The sequence below is a fragment of the Typopeltis vanoorti genome, chromosome 14, assembly GCF_054136105.1.
Source record: "Typopeltis vanoorti isolate ZY-2024b chromosome 14, IOZ_Tvanoo_1.0, whole genome shotgun sequence".
Taxonomy (NCBI): Eukaryota; Metazoa; Arthropoda; class Arachnida; order Uropygi; family Thelyphonidae; genus Typopeltis; species Typopeltis vanoorti.
Genome location: NC_143562.1, coordinates 73024194 through 73037702, shown reverse-complemented (window position 1 = coordinate 73037702; position 13509 = coordinate 73024194). Strand labels below are relative to the sequence as shown.

Sequence of the window (13509 nt, the reverse complement as noted above, 5' to 3'; positions counted from 1 at the left end):
AAAAATGGTTCCAAAAATGTTGTCAGATGAACAAAAAGAATGTCGCAAGGAACATGGTTCCTTGCGACGTTCATTAAGGATGAACCAGATTTGTAGAATTCGGTAATTACTTGTGATGAAACTTTGATATTTACGTATGATTCAGAAACCAAGCGACAATCAATGCAGTGAAAGTCAGCAACATATCCAAGACCAAAAAAAAAGCATGCATGAGTCATTCGAAGTTCAAGGCCATGTTGATTGTTTTCTTCGATATTAGGATATTGTAATGGCAGAGTGGGTTCCCAGCGGCCAGATGGTAAATCAGCAGTATTACCTTGAAGATGAAATTGCGTGAATGCATGAGAAGGAAATGACCAGAATTATGGAGAAATAGTTGGATTTTGCAACAAGACAGTGCACCAGCCCACAATGGTTTGTCTGTAAAGCAGTTTTTAGCTGCTCACAACATCATGGTGATTGAGCAGCCACTCTATTTGCCAGACCTGGCTTCCTGCGACTTCTGCCTCTTCCCAAATCTCTGCTCAAAGGAACCCAGTTTTTGTTAGTATAAGATGCGAAAGCGAAAATGACTGATATCCTCAACAGCCTTTCAAAAAATGATCTGCAGAATTGCTTTGAACATTGGCAGCATCTTATGCAGATGTGTGTCAACTCAGAAGGGAACTATTGTGAAGGAGATCAGTTGATTTTTTCAATTTGTTAAATAAAATGAGATACAGGCACAGTCTAGGTTTTTTCTGTGTTAGACCTCATATATTACTATGTAAAAAGTGTACACTAATTTTTTATTCAATCCTATTTCCCCCCCCCCTTTTTTTTTTCAAATAAATTTCATAAATGCACACATTCAAGTTTATAGGATGATATGTAATTCAATCCCTCTCATAGTAATTTATTGCATCCATAATACCACAAGTCCGTGCAGTTAGCCTAGTGGCTATGCGCTTTGCAACCATATGCCTAGGGAAGGAGCGTCCTAGGTTCGATTCCAGTCGGCAATGTGAGGAGCTTAAGGATCTTCCTCAGCCATAGCTGAGTTGGCCGGTCTTGGGCGTGGACAGCAGAGTTTTTTCCACCAGTTTATTTGGGGTTTTTCATCCTGCAAGCAGGCTACAGTCATAGGATATAGCATGGCAAACCACCTTGCTCATAATCATTTCCCTAGTACGGTAGCATATAGCTACCCCACCAGCCATATGGCTGAGGGAATAGACTAGAATAACTGTAAATTGGATATTTATTTTTAATTATTTGTATTCATGCCTATTCTTTTCCTTTTTATAATAATTAATTGATTAATGCAGTTGAAATATAATTACATATCTTAGAAATTTAAACATGTTAATCAGTTTTAGAAATTCTCTTAATTATTATTATTGTTCCGGGAAACTCCAAGGAGTCGACAGACTCATTGAGGGAGGCCCTAACATCATGTCAAGAACAACTATTCAACATTCACACAGTATCTATCATACCTTGCCTTGAACTCATTCACGGTCGTAGCACCCACAACAGACTCTGGAAGCTTATTCCACTCATTTACCACTCTCCAAGTAAAGAACCTAGCTCTAACACCCTTGTCAACCACGCTCTTGCCCAGCTTCCATGCATGGCCCCTAGTACTCCCACCACCAGTCATATTTTCAAAAATATCTTCTGGATCAATCTTATAAAAACCCTTCAGTAATTTGAATGTCTCAATCATATCACCCCTCCTTTGCCTATCGTCCAATTTCTGCAACCCACACATCTTCAACCTATTCTCATAAGGTTCATTCCACAGACCTGCTATCATCTTGGTCACTCGTCTCTGGACCCTCTCCACTTCCTCCCCATCACGAAGAAACCCTGGTGCCCATAACTGGGCACAGAAGTCCAGATGGGGTCTTATCAAGGCTCGATACAGAGGAACAACAACTTGTTCGTCTCTGCATGTTAAAGTATTTTTCAGAAGCCAAGTGATTTGGTGAGCTGATTTAGTTACTTTTGCAATGTGCCCTCTAAACTTCAACTCCCTATCCACCAACACTCCCAAATCCCTGGCCTCATCAATCTCCTGGAGTATGGTCCACCAATGCGATATACTGCTGCTATTCTTTTCACCACAAAGTGCATAACCTTACACTTTGCCACATTAAATGACATCCATTTTTCCTAGCCCAGTCCTCCAAACTATCCAAATCATCCTGTAAAATTTTGACATCCTGTGCACTCACAATTGCTCTACCCAACTTTGCATCATCAGCAAACAAGTGAACACTTCCTCTCAGATCCTTTCCAATATCATTGATGAACAAATTGAAAAGCAGTGGTCCAAGAACAGAGCCCTGTGGCACTCTACTAGTCACAAGACATCTTTTAGACTCCACTCCTGAATAAACCACTCTTTGATATCTCTCCTTCAACCACCCTCCTATCCATCTCACCAACCCTATATCTATCCCCATCTGCTCCAGTTTACTGATTAGGGTTCCATGTGGTATCCTATCAAAGGCCTTGGCAAGGTCCAGTAGTATCACAAATTATCAGTTACTTATATCTTGAAAGCAACAAATCTTATCCTTTCTACATAAGTATGGCTTTTCTACAAAGCACACATAATTTGTAACACCCTGTCCCATGGTCGGGTGTGCAGCTGTGCAATTTGTACATTGTGAACTTGTTCAATTATTGAAATTTGACCTTGGTGGTCTAATATTTGCATGGTTGAGGTTTATATTCTTAGATAAGTTTAAAGTAAATTCAACAAACTCTTTTTTACAGAGGTTAGATTATAGTTTTTTACAGTTTTCAGTCACACCTAGATCTAGGTTATTCAAGTGTTCTCATTTGTCCATTTATGACAGCATGTTTCAATTGTTTGCACTTTATTTTATTCCTGATATATGCCACTATAGTTATCTAGTCTTTTTGTTTAACAAATTTTGGTTTCTTTGAGAGTAATTTGGTTTACCTTCTCTGGTAACAGAAAATTTCCCTTTTGTTTGCTGTTTGTAATGATGTAACCTTTGTGCAGAGTGAGCAAGGATGCATGTGATGTCATGCATTTAGATAGGATCAGTGGAGGAATTGATGAAATTATGATTTTATAAATTTAATAAATTCTTTTTGATAGAGACATTAGTGAGTTTCATATAGCAGTGTGGCAGTGGAATTAGTGGACAGTGAGCTATAGAAATCCATTCAGTTTTCTTAGCACTCTCTCTGAAAATGGGTAGCCAGGAGTTTGATCCAAGCTGTAACATATATGTACTCCTGGGATGAATAGATGGATTTGATGTTTAGAAGGAAGTCATCTAATTCTGGGGTTGAGTGGTGGTTTCATCCTGCAAATATATTTTCCATGTATCTCAGCCAAGGAGAAAGAGCATGTTAATAATTGCTGTATCTTCAAACTGCTTGTCTCAGATGTGAAGCAGCCTGTATTTATAAGTGATGTGTGACTACAGCTGCTATGTAATGCAAGTTTTATGTAGTTTTAAAAGCTCTGTTGGGTAAATAGTTTTAAATATTGGTTATTTTTGGAGTTATGTGATACTTGGAAGGTGTGCTGATTTTAATGTCTTAAAATAATTATTTATATGCTAACCAAAATTCTTAACTTATGAATACTTCCATAAATTCAAGACTTATCACAAAGTCCAATTTAGCAGACATCATTCCTATCATACCATCTCTTAAGATTCATTTAGTAGACTCATGGTAAATGCATTGCAATAGGTTTTCTCTCTCTCCCCACAAAATTGTTGGTATACCTAACAATTCATAAGTTGGATGTAATTTTAGTAATTACAAGCAGCATAATCACAAAGTGAAGCTAACGTTACTTTATGATTATACTGAAGTATGGTCTGTTAATTTCTGGCTGAAATATTTGCAGCAATAAAATTATTATTCTCTAGTCTTGTAAATATGTGTCTACTAATTGTAAAAAGTTTCCTATGATCCCCTCCCAGCTATGTGCAGAATGAATTTTGTTATGATATACCAGTATTGGTGTGATGTACCAAATCATTAGCAGGAAGGGGGGGGAACCCTCTATAACCTCTAGGTAATCTATATTTTTAAGATGTTAGCTTACGATGAGAAGAAGAAAGAATAGGAAAACAAAATAAACTTACCTAAGATATTTATTTAAAATGAAAATATGAAAATTTGCACTGAATCTTCTATAAATAAATATCAGATGTTGCAATATGTATACATAATGCATATATGTGTATATATATAAAATAAAGGAATGCTTAAGGGTCAAAGCTGGATAACTTAGAGGAGACTTCCACATAGCCTTTAAAGGAATGTGGAGAACCGACTAGGGCTTCTGACCTAATGTCCATTCCTAACCTTCTTGTGGTGCACCCTGTTAGGTATCTACCTGAAACTGAATGAATGAGGATGGGCTGGCAATTTGGAATTTAGCTGACCAAACTGTATTCTTATTGGCTTAAACCACAATGTAAAATAATGGTACAGCATGACAGAATTTCATGCCAGTTTGAGTGTCGCCCGGTTAAACAAGGTTCCCCATTGTTTTTGCTAGGGAACCAGGGCGAACAGTAAAAAGTCAGCTACCGGAACAAATCCTGAAACACATTCCCAAACATCATCAGAGTTTAAGATTGCTACTATCAACATAAGAAGCCTGAATGGCAAAGAAATGGACCTGGCTAAGTACCAGATTGACATAATAGGGATGACTGAAACAAAAAAGACAAAAACTGGTGAGATCTTTCTAAGCAATAAATGCAAAATGTTATATTCAGGCAATAACAATCAGGGAAAAGGAGTAGCTACAGTATTCAACACTAAATGTGAGGAAAATCTTGAATAGCAGGCAATATAAAGTAGAGTGATGTGGGCAAATATCAGACTGGGGAACTAGACAATTAGACTTATTTTTGCCCATGGTCCCACAGACAGTTCTACTAAGAGTAGAACCTTCATCCAGGAATGTGTTAGCTCTGCTAACACATTCCTGGAAGTTAGCAGAGAGAGGATGGTATGGTCATTTAAACAGAATGGGAGAGGAAAGGTTAGCAAAACAAGTGTTCTTTGCCAGTTGGAAGGAAAATGACCCAGAGGAAGATTAAGATGGAAGTGGATTATACCAGTAAAAAGTGCCTTAGAAGACAAATATAAGATGTGATAATTTTGGAGTCTTGACCAACAGGTTGATTTGGAGGAAAATTGTAAATAGGAAGTTAGTAATGATGTTAGTTTTTCATGTAGTACTATCATATCGTGTACACCCCTTGAGGGTACATGTCAGGAATTTGATGATGATGATAAAATAGACAAATTGGAAGTCCAACTGCAGTAAGCTTTAATTATACTACATATGTGACAATATTATCACAGGGATGAGAAAATTTTGGAGACATTCAGAACAGATAAAATTCTACAGTTCTAATATTATTACTTTTGACTGAAGGATGGATTGAGAACCTGGAATCTGCATAGCTTGGAAAGAAACAGAAGAAAAAGATTATATAATTGTGTAGAATGAGCAGAATTTATTCATTAAATACTAGAATGATTTTTCAAAGAACAAGCAGTTATCTTGAAGTTGTACAAGATGTCGTGAGTAAGAAGTAAACATTTTTTACCTGGAAAGTGGTAGGTGAGAAGAAGAACATTATTTTTCAGGACCTCCATGGAGTCACAAGACTCAGTATGGAATGTCCAGAAAGTGAATGGATTTAATATAATTTAACAGTTAAGACAGACTTGCCACAGGCTCTCGTCTCAATTGAGGTCTTGTGGTGATATTATCATTATTATTACACCCTCCATAGAGTCGACAGACTCATCGTGGGAAGTTCATTCAACTGACAACATATTTATCATATAGAATCTTGAAATCTTTAACACTCTTTGCGTGAACAACACATTCTGGTAATGCGTTCCATTCACTGACAATTCTCCATGTAAAAGATCTACTCCTCACACCCTTCTTCACTACACTTATACACAAATTCCATGAATGGCCTCTCACCTACTCTTTTTATAATCCCCTCTGGATTAATCTGATAAAATCCTCTCACTAACTTAAATGTCTCTATCATATCATATCACATCTCCTCCTCCTATCCATCAAACTCTGCAATCCACATTTCTTCAACCTCTCTCCATAGCCGGCATTCCAAACTCCTGATATTGTCTTAGTCACTTGTCTCTGGACCCTCTCTAATGTTTCCACATCACATTGAAAACCAGGTGACCAGATCTCAGCACAATAATCTAAGTGTGGTCTGACCAGTGCCTTATACAGTGGCACAACCACTTCCTTATCCTTACATGTTAGAGTACTTCTTATCATAGCAGCACTACGATGTGCAATCTTTGCAACACTAGCAATATGCCCTCTAAACTTCAATCCACTGTCAACCATCACTCCCAAATCTCTAATCTCATCCACTTCCTGCAGCACAGCACCATCGATATAGTACACTGCCTTATATTTCTGCACTCCAAAATGCAACACCTTGCACTTATTGATATTAAAACTACAACCCCACTCTTTTGCCTGAGTAAAAAGTCTATTCATATCTTCCTGAAGGGATTCAACAGTGCTATAATTCTTCCCAACTTTTCATCATCAGCAAATAACTGAAGATCCCCAGTCAGTCTACGTGATATATCGTTTACAAATGAGTTAAACAGCAGGGGGCCCAAGAACAGAACCCCATGGCATGCCCCTGGCTACCCTTCTTTTTTTGAGACACTGTTCCATCATACACAACTGGTATCATTCAGAGAGGCAATCTCTGATCCATCTAAAAATACTATCTAATATTCTTAGACTCTGCAAACGCTTTTGCAGAGTCTAAGAATATCACTGTATATGATTCTCCCTTATCTAACACACTTGTCATCTTATCATAAAATGCAAGTAAATTACTGAAACAGGACCTACCCTTTACAAATCCATGCTAACCACCATAAAGAATGCTATGTCCATCAACCCAATTCTGTATTCTGTTCCTTATCAATCTCTCTCCAACACCTTGACCACAACCACAGTTACACAAACTGGTCTGTAGTTGGAGACTTCTTTGTGGAGTGGTACTGTTTTGCCTTCTTTCGACTCCTTAGGAACCCTATCCACTGCAAGACTTTCTTTAAATAACCAGGTCAAGGGCATAGCCAACTGTGGTGCACATTCCTTAAGAATATGTGGTGATATGTCATCCATTCCCACAGCCTTATTCACATCTAACCCAACCAACATTTGATACACCTCTGTTTCTTTCACTTCTAATTCTCTTAATACTTGCCTCTCTTCTATATATTGCACTGGATCATTTATACCAGTATGATATACAGTAATCCCTCGATTAATGTGTTCTTTAAAGCAGATGCATTAATCGAAAATACACTAATCAAATATAATAGCCTATGGGAAAAAGTATAATTTGTTCCTGAAATTTCTTTTTTGATCCTTAATTCTTTTTATAAAAGGATTAGGGTATATCTCAAGGTCTAGTTAAAGGAAAACCATGAAACTGAAAGACAATAAAACATATTCAGAATATAAATTTATTATTATACTTCTTAACAAAGAATTGAGTTAATGTAGTTTGGTGGGCATTCTGTTTCTTTTTTTAATACAACTGACTGTATGCTCCTAATGCCTCTTCTACTATTCTGCAAATTTTACTGCTTCTTTCTTCATCAGGGTCAGCCTCTAAGTATTGCTGCTTAAAAACTTCGATCGTATGAAAAATATTTTCAAGTTGTTTCTGTGAAATCTCTTCGGGCTTGTCGGTGATTTAAATTTTCTTCATATTCTTCAGGATCTTTCTGCTGTGCATCTAAATTCTGATCTGCTAACAGGTCAAAATCACTGTTTCTCAGAATGAGATTTAATTAACTTGGATTCATTTGAAAATTGATCGTCTAAAATCATTTGCACAATGTAGAAGAATGTGCTTCCAAACGGCTCTCATTTTGCTAGCAGTAATTTCATTTGACTTTGCGACTTATAACTAGGCTGAGATTTCTCTGATTTGGCCAGAAAAGTCTTGAAGGCATTTGCTTCAAAAAAGCTGTTTTCATCAACATTAAATATTTGTTGATCACAATAGCTCTCTTCTTCCACAATTTTCTGCAAAATCTCTGGATAATTTGCAGCCACCTCCTTATCTGCACTTGCAGCCTTCGCTTTTGATTAGAACATTATGCAGACTATTTCTTTTTTTGAAACACTCAAACCAACCAGCATTAGCATGGAATTCTTCTTTTCCATCATTGATAGCTCTTTCTTTCAAGGTTGCAAAGAGACTTATTGTTTTTTATTTAAGACAGTCAGTGCTTAGCAGGATCCATTATTTGGTTACAATCTTCGATCCATGTAGAAAGAAATATCTCTAATTAAATCATTATAATACTTTGATTTAGAGTGCATGCATGATGAACTTGAAGCAGCCTTACCTTTTTCTTTGTATTCAGCAGCTTTGCTTAAAATTGCTCTTATAGTTGATTCACCCATTTTTGTCTTCTTGTCTTATCTTTGCTCTGGACTTGGCTTGTTCATTTTTCTTTATAATTTCAAGTTTTCCTTCTGATGAGATGACTTTTTGAATCATTTTCACACTTCCATTTTTTTGCTCACTAATTTTTTTACTCATGATGGGAAAAGTTGGGGGGAAAAAAAAAGATCAGCAAAATGCTATGTAATTAGAAGACAACATAAATTTTGGCAGTAAATTTGAAATATAGTGTAGTATGTCGTTAAAAAAAAAAAAACTTTGTAAAATGTTTTAAATCGGTAACTAAATTATTTCAAGAGTGATTGTTAGTTAGCCCTAAAAAATGTATAGATAGAAAATTTTAAAATCTGTAACATTTATTTTTAAGATCTATATAGGTGCATAATTGAATTTGGGTGTAGAAAAAAAAATGATGCACTAATCGGAGGCGCATTAATTGAGGGATTGCTGTACACTGATAAAGTGCTTGTTCAATAATTCCACCATATCCTTTGCAGCTGTTAGTCTGCTGCCATGACTATCCACCAATGTTATTCTGCCATAATTATTTTTCCTCTTGTTTTCCATGCAGTATAAAAATTCCCTTGAGTTAACCTTGGCCTGACCAGTCAATCTCCTCTCATGCTGCACCTTTTCTTTCTTTATGCCCGTCACCTTTCTAGCCTGCACTTTGTACTCTTCATGGATCTGATCACCACCATCAACTGTCTTGTACCTCCTCCATAACATTTTCTTTTCCAGCACAGCTTGCTTGATTTCACTGTTCCTCCATTTCACTCCTACTCTATTTACTTGCTTAACCCTTGGTTTGCAGTCATAAATTGCTTTTGTCTTTCCATGCATTGTCAACATCTTTTCCTCTCAGCTCCTCTACCCAATATACTGATGCTAACTGACTACTTCCTATAATCACCTGCTTTATACTTCCACAAGTAACTATTTTTGGCAGTGACCTTTTCTTGTTTCATCACTTCCCAAACAAGTACCTCATGATCACTCTCACCAACTGGCAGCAATGTCAACACTTCATTAACAACTACATCTTGTGAAGTTATCACCAAATCCAAAACATTAAAGCCTCTAGCTGCTTCAATCATGTGCTGTTTAAGATACTTATCTCTCAGAAATTCCACAAACTTGTTCCCATGCACCATTTTCCTTGCATTTCTGGGCCTATAATAGCATCCTATCAGATATACTAACCTGTTTATTCCAACTTCGCACCACACAGATTCAAAATCTGTGCATGCACTATCAACTTCCACACTTTGCAGACACAATTCCTCTGCAATCATTAACAGCATTCCCCCCTCCTCTTTTCACATCTCTATCCTTTCAGAAAATTATATATCCTTCTAATTCTACTCTAGAGCCTGTGTAGCTCAGTGGATGTGGTGTTTGCACACCACGGCGCTTGGCCGCATGAAGGAAGACTTGATTTCGAGTCTAGTCGGTGACAAGAGGAAATTTTTCTAAGCCTTTTTTCGACCGGTTCCCGAGTTAGTTGATCTCCGGCATGGGCAAGCGCGTTTTTTCTCCTGGAAATTCGGGTTTTACGTCCCATAAACTCAAGAAAATCGACCGTAGAACCCACATTATTTCAGACATTAAATACGAGTGTTAGGGTTAGGGACCACGAGATGGTGGCACTTGTTGAGCCGTCACTCTTCGCTGCGTGCCTCTTAATTAGTGATAGCCTTGGGCCAGCTACCTCTGATTGGGTACCAGTGGAGATTGAACTGCCCCTCAGTCTCCAAAAGTTAGATAGGGCTAAAAACGGCCTCGCCTACTCCCTATATATATATACAGGGTGTTCGGGATAAATTTGACAGTTTCGTAAGGAAAAAGAAAATCTTCTTTGTATCTATTAAATTTAATGAATTGACAAAAAAACATTACAGGCAGAGTTAATTACAATACTATCAACAAGATTTACTCAAAATAACCACCATTAGCATCGATCACAGCTTCAATTCTGCTTCGGAACCTCGAACAAGCTGATGCTACAGTCTCCCTGGGAAGGGCCGCAAAAACTGTTTTAATTTTATCCATTAACTGGGCTTTTGTATTACTGGAAGTGCGATTGGTGTCTTTTTCAACTGCGCCCCATACAAAATAATCCATGGGGTTAAGGTCTGGGGAGTTTGGAGGCCAAACATTTGGACTGGTGAAGTCGTAGAAATTTTCAGACAACCATTTTTGACTTTTCCCAGAGGTGTGGCAAGGGGCCGAATCCTGCTGCCATACATACGGCCTACCATTGGCTACCCTTGTTATCCAGGGCTTGACTACAGTTAGCAACTCCACGAACAAAGCCCGAATTCCAATGCCAGGGTTCTTCAACACCTGTTCCTGCAGATTTGCGAGGAATTCTGCTGTACGAACGCAATCAGATCGTCTGCTAGGGATCTTTCTTCTTGCTACATCCTCGTAGTCACCATTGCAAGTCTCTAGTTCATGCCTGATTGTTTTTACTGTATTGAGGGAGCATTGGGCAGCAGTCGTAATATCCTTATTTTGATGGCGGGCACGAATCATCATGATACAAGTTATTCTCTTCCATGATTCAGGTGGGTTCCAGCTATCCATCCTTTCTGACTTCTTGTATATGAATGAAGAAGGGTCCAAACTTTTAAATGAAGAGAAGTGTGTGTTAATACATGTAACTTACGGAAAAATATAATTAATTATAAATATGTCAAATTTATCCCGAACACCCTGTATATATATATATATATATATATATATATATATATGGGAATAAAAAGGTGTTAGCCAATTCTATTCTCGACATCACATCCTCCTCAGACAACCGAGTTTCACTTATTCCAATTACTTTTGGGCATACCATCTCAATCAATGCAACAAACTTGGCTTTCTTGTTTCAAATATTCCTTACATTTGTGTATAAACATAACAATCCCTGTGTGTTTGAGGCCACCAACATTCTCTATTCTAGCTGCTATACTTCACCTTTCTCTTTGGTTTAACCATTTCCATTCCTGCCTGTCTCATCCTTACCTTTATGCATTCCATCACCCTGTACTGCAGCAACCACAATTTTGACCTCATATCCAACTTCCTCCTGCTGTACAATCTGTGCTATCCTGTTTCACAGGTAGACTCTGATCATTTGCTATATTAACTTCTTGACTCAGAAGACAATAGCCTTTCTAAATGCCCAACACCAAACTCATTCAAATGTAATCCATCAGCTTTATACCATTTAAACTTCCTTTCAAATTCACTCCACAGATTTACAAATTGAATCCCCTTTGCCTCACACAACTCAGCCATCTTACTATTCATTATCTCCACTCTCCTTCTCAATTCACTGTTATCATATCTGGTATATAAACATTTTATTTATAAGTGTATATGCATATTGATGTAGATAATTAATACTCAAAATAATATGAATCTTTATATTCAGCATCCTTTCACCTCCTTCGAATGTTACTAGATGAGTATTTGATGCTTGCAATTCAGTCCCAGTTTGAATTAGAGAAGGAAGCTGAACTACAAACTATGTTGGAACCTCATCTAAAGAATTCAGGCATGTAATTTTTAATTTCTGTTAATATCTTATATTATTATATTGTGTATGCAAAAAAACCTAATGTGTCATATCTGTGGAATCTACACACTCAATGCCCAGTGCATGTAGATACAGACAGCACACTCCATCTTCTGGATTCATTGTCGGTGCTTTGCTTTATAGTCTCACACTTGTGTATATTTAGACTTATATGTCAACTGTACATGTTAATAAAGAACTTTAATGGTTTATTCACAGCACGAGTAAAAAAAAAAAATATTACATATTTTAATTCATTATTTGAGCAAATATCACTAGCTCTTCATGCTAATGTTTTTATTATGCCATATATTTTTGCAGGAGGTGTGAATTAATGTTCATACTGTATATTAGTATATTATTAGTATATATGTGGATTTTCTGTAGATAGTATAAGAGAACTATCTAACTAATATGTCTAAAAATGGTAAGCAGTAGCAGTTTTTAATTTATTATTATTACCCAAGACCCCGTGGAGTCAAAGGCTCATCTAGGAGGTCCTTTTATCAAATGCACAGCTCATCATACCGTGCTTTAAACACACGCAAATTCTCTGCAGAACCACACTCTCAGGCAAGGCATTCCAATCATTCATAACTCTGCATGAAAAAAACCTGCTTTTCACTCCCTTACTCACAGCTTCCAGGGATGACCCCTGATCTTCCACTATTTTCTGTAGAACCTCTCTAGCATTGATCCTATAACAACCCCTTAATAACTTGTAGGTCTCTATCATATCTCCTCTCTTCTTCCTCCTGTCCACCAGATTCTGCAAGTTGCATCTTCTCAATCTTTCTTCATACTCGACATTCCAGAAGTTAGAAACTACATTAGTCGGTCGCCTCTGGACCCTTTTCATCCTTCTGAAAACCAGGTAACCAAATCTGGGCACAATAGTCCATATGTGGCCTAATCAAAGCCTTATACAATGAAACAAGAATCTCCCCACTTTTATACAAGTCAGTGTCCTCCGCATCATTCCAAGAAGCCTTTGTGTTGTCTTCACAATTTTGGCTATCTGTCCTGTAAATTTCAGATCCTTATCCACTATCACACCCAGATCTTTTATTTCTTCACCTCCGACAATATATCCTCACCAAGCATAAATTCTGCATCCCATTTTTGTTTTCCAAATTTTAAAACCTTACATTTTGCAACATTGAACTTGCATCCCCATTCCCGTGCCCAATCACTCAATTTATTCAGGTCTTGTAAGGCCACAATATCTTCTCTACTCTTCATGGTTCGTTCCAACTTTGCATCATCTGCAAACAACTGAATATCTCTATCCAAATCTTCACCAATATCATTAATATACAAGTTAAACAGCAATGGCCCTAAAACAGACCCCCGAGGAACACCACTAGTAACTTTCCTTTTCCTGGATATCATTCCCCCATACACAACTTATTGATATCTATCAGATAGCCAGTCTCC

The 13509-nt window shown here is 37.3% G+C and overlaps 1 protein-coding gene across 6 annotated transcripts in view; it reads left to right on the top strand.

Annotated features, from left to right (window-relative positions):
- LOC150099659 (DNA-binding protein RFX6-like) overlaps window positions 1-13509 on the top strand; it is a 295066-nt gene that overhangs the window by 222612 nt on the left and 58945 nt on the right. For all 6 annotated transcript variants that reach the window (XM_090404483.1, XM_090404484.1, XM_090404485.1 and 3 more), the window contains one exon: window positions 11929-12051. In XM_090404483.1, the coding sequence (XP_090260609.1) occupies window positions 11929-12051 (123 nt within the window). The remainder of the gene's footprint in view (window positions 1-11928; window positions 12052-13509) is intronic.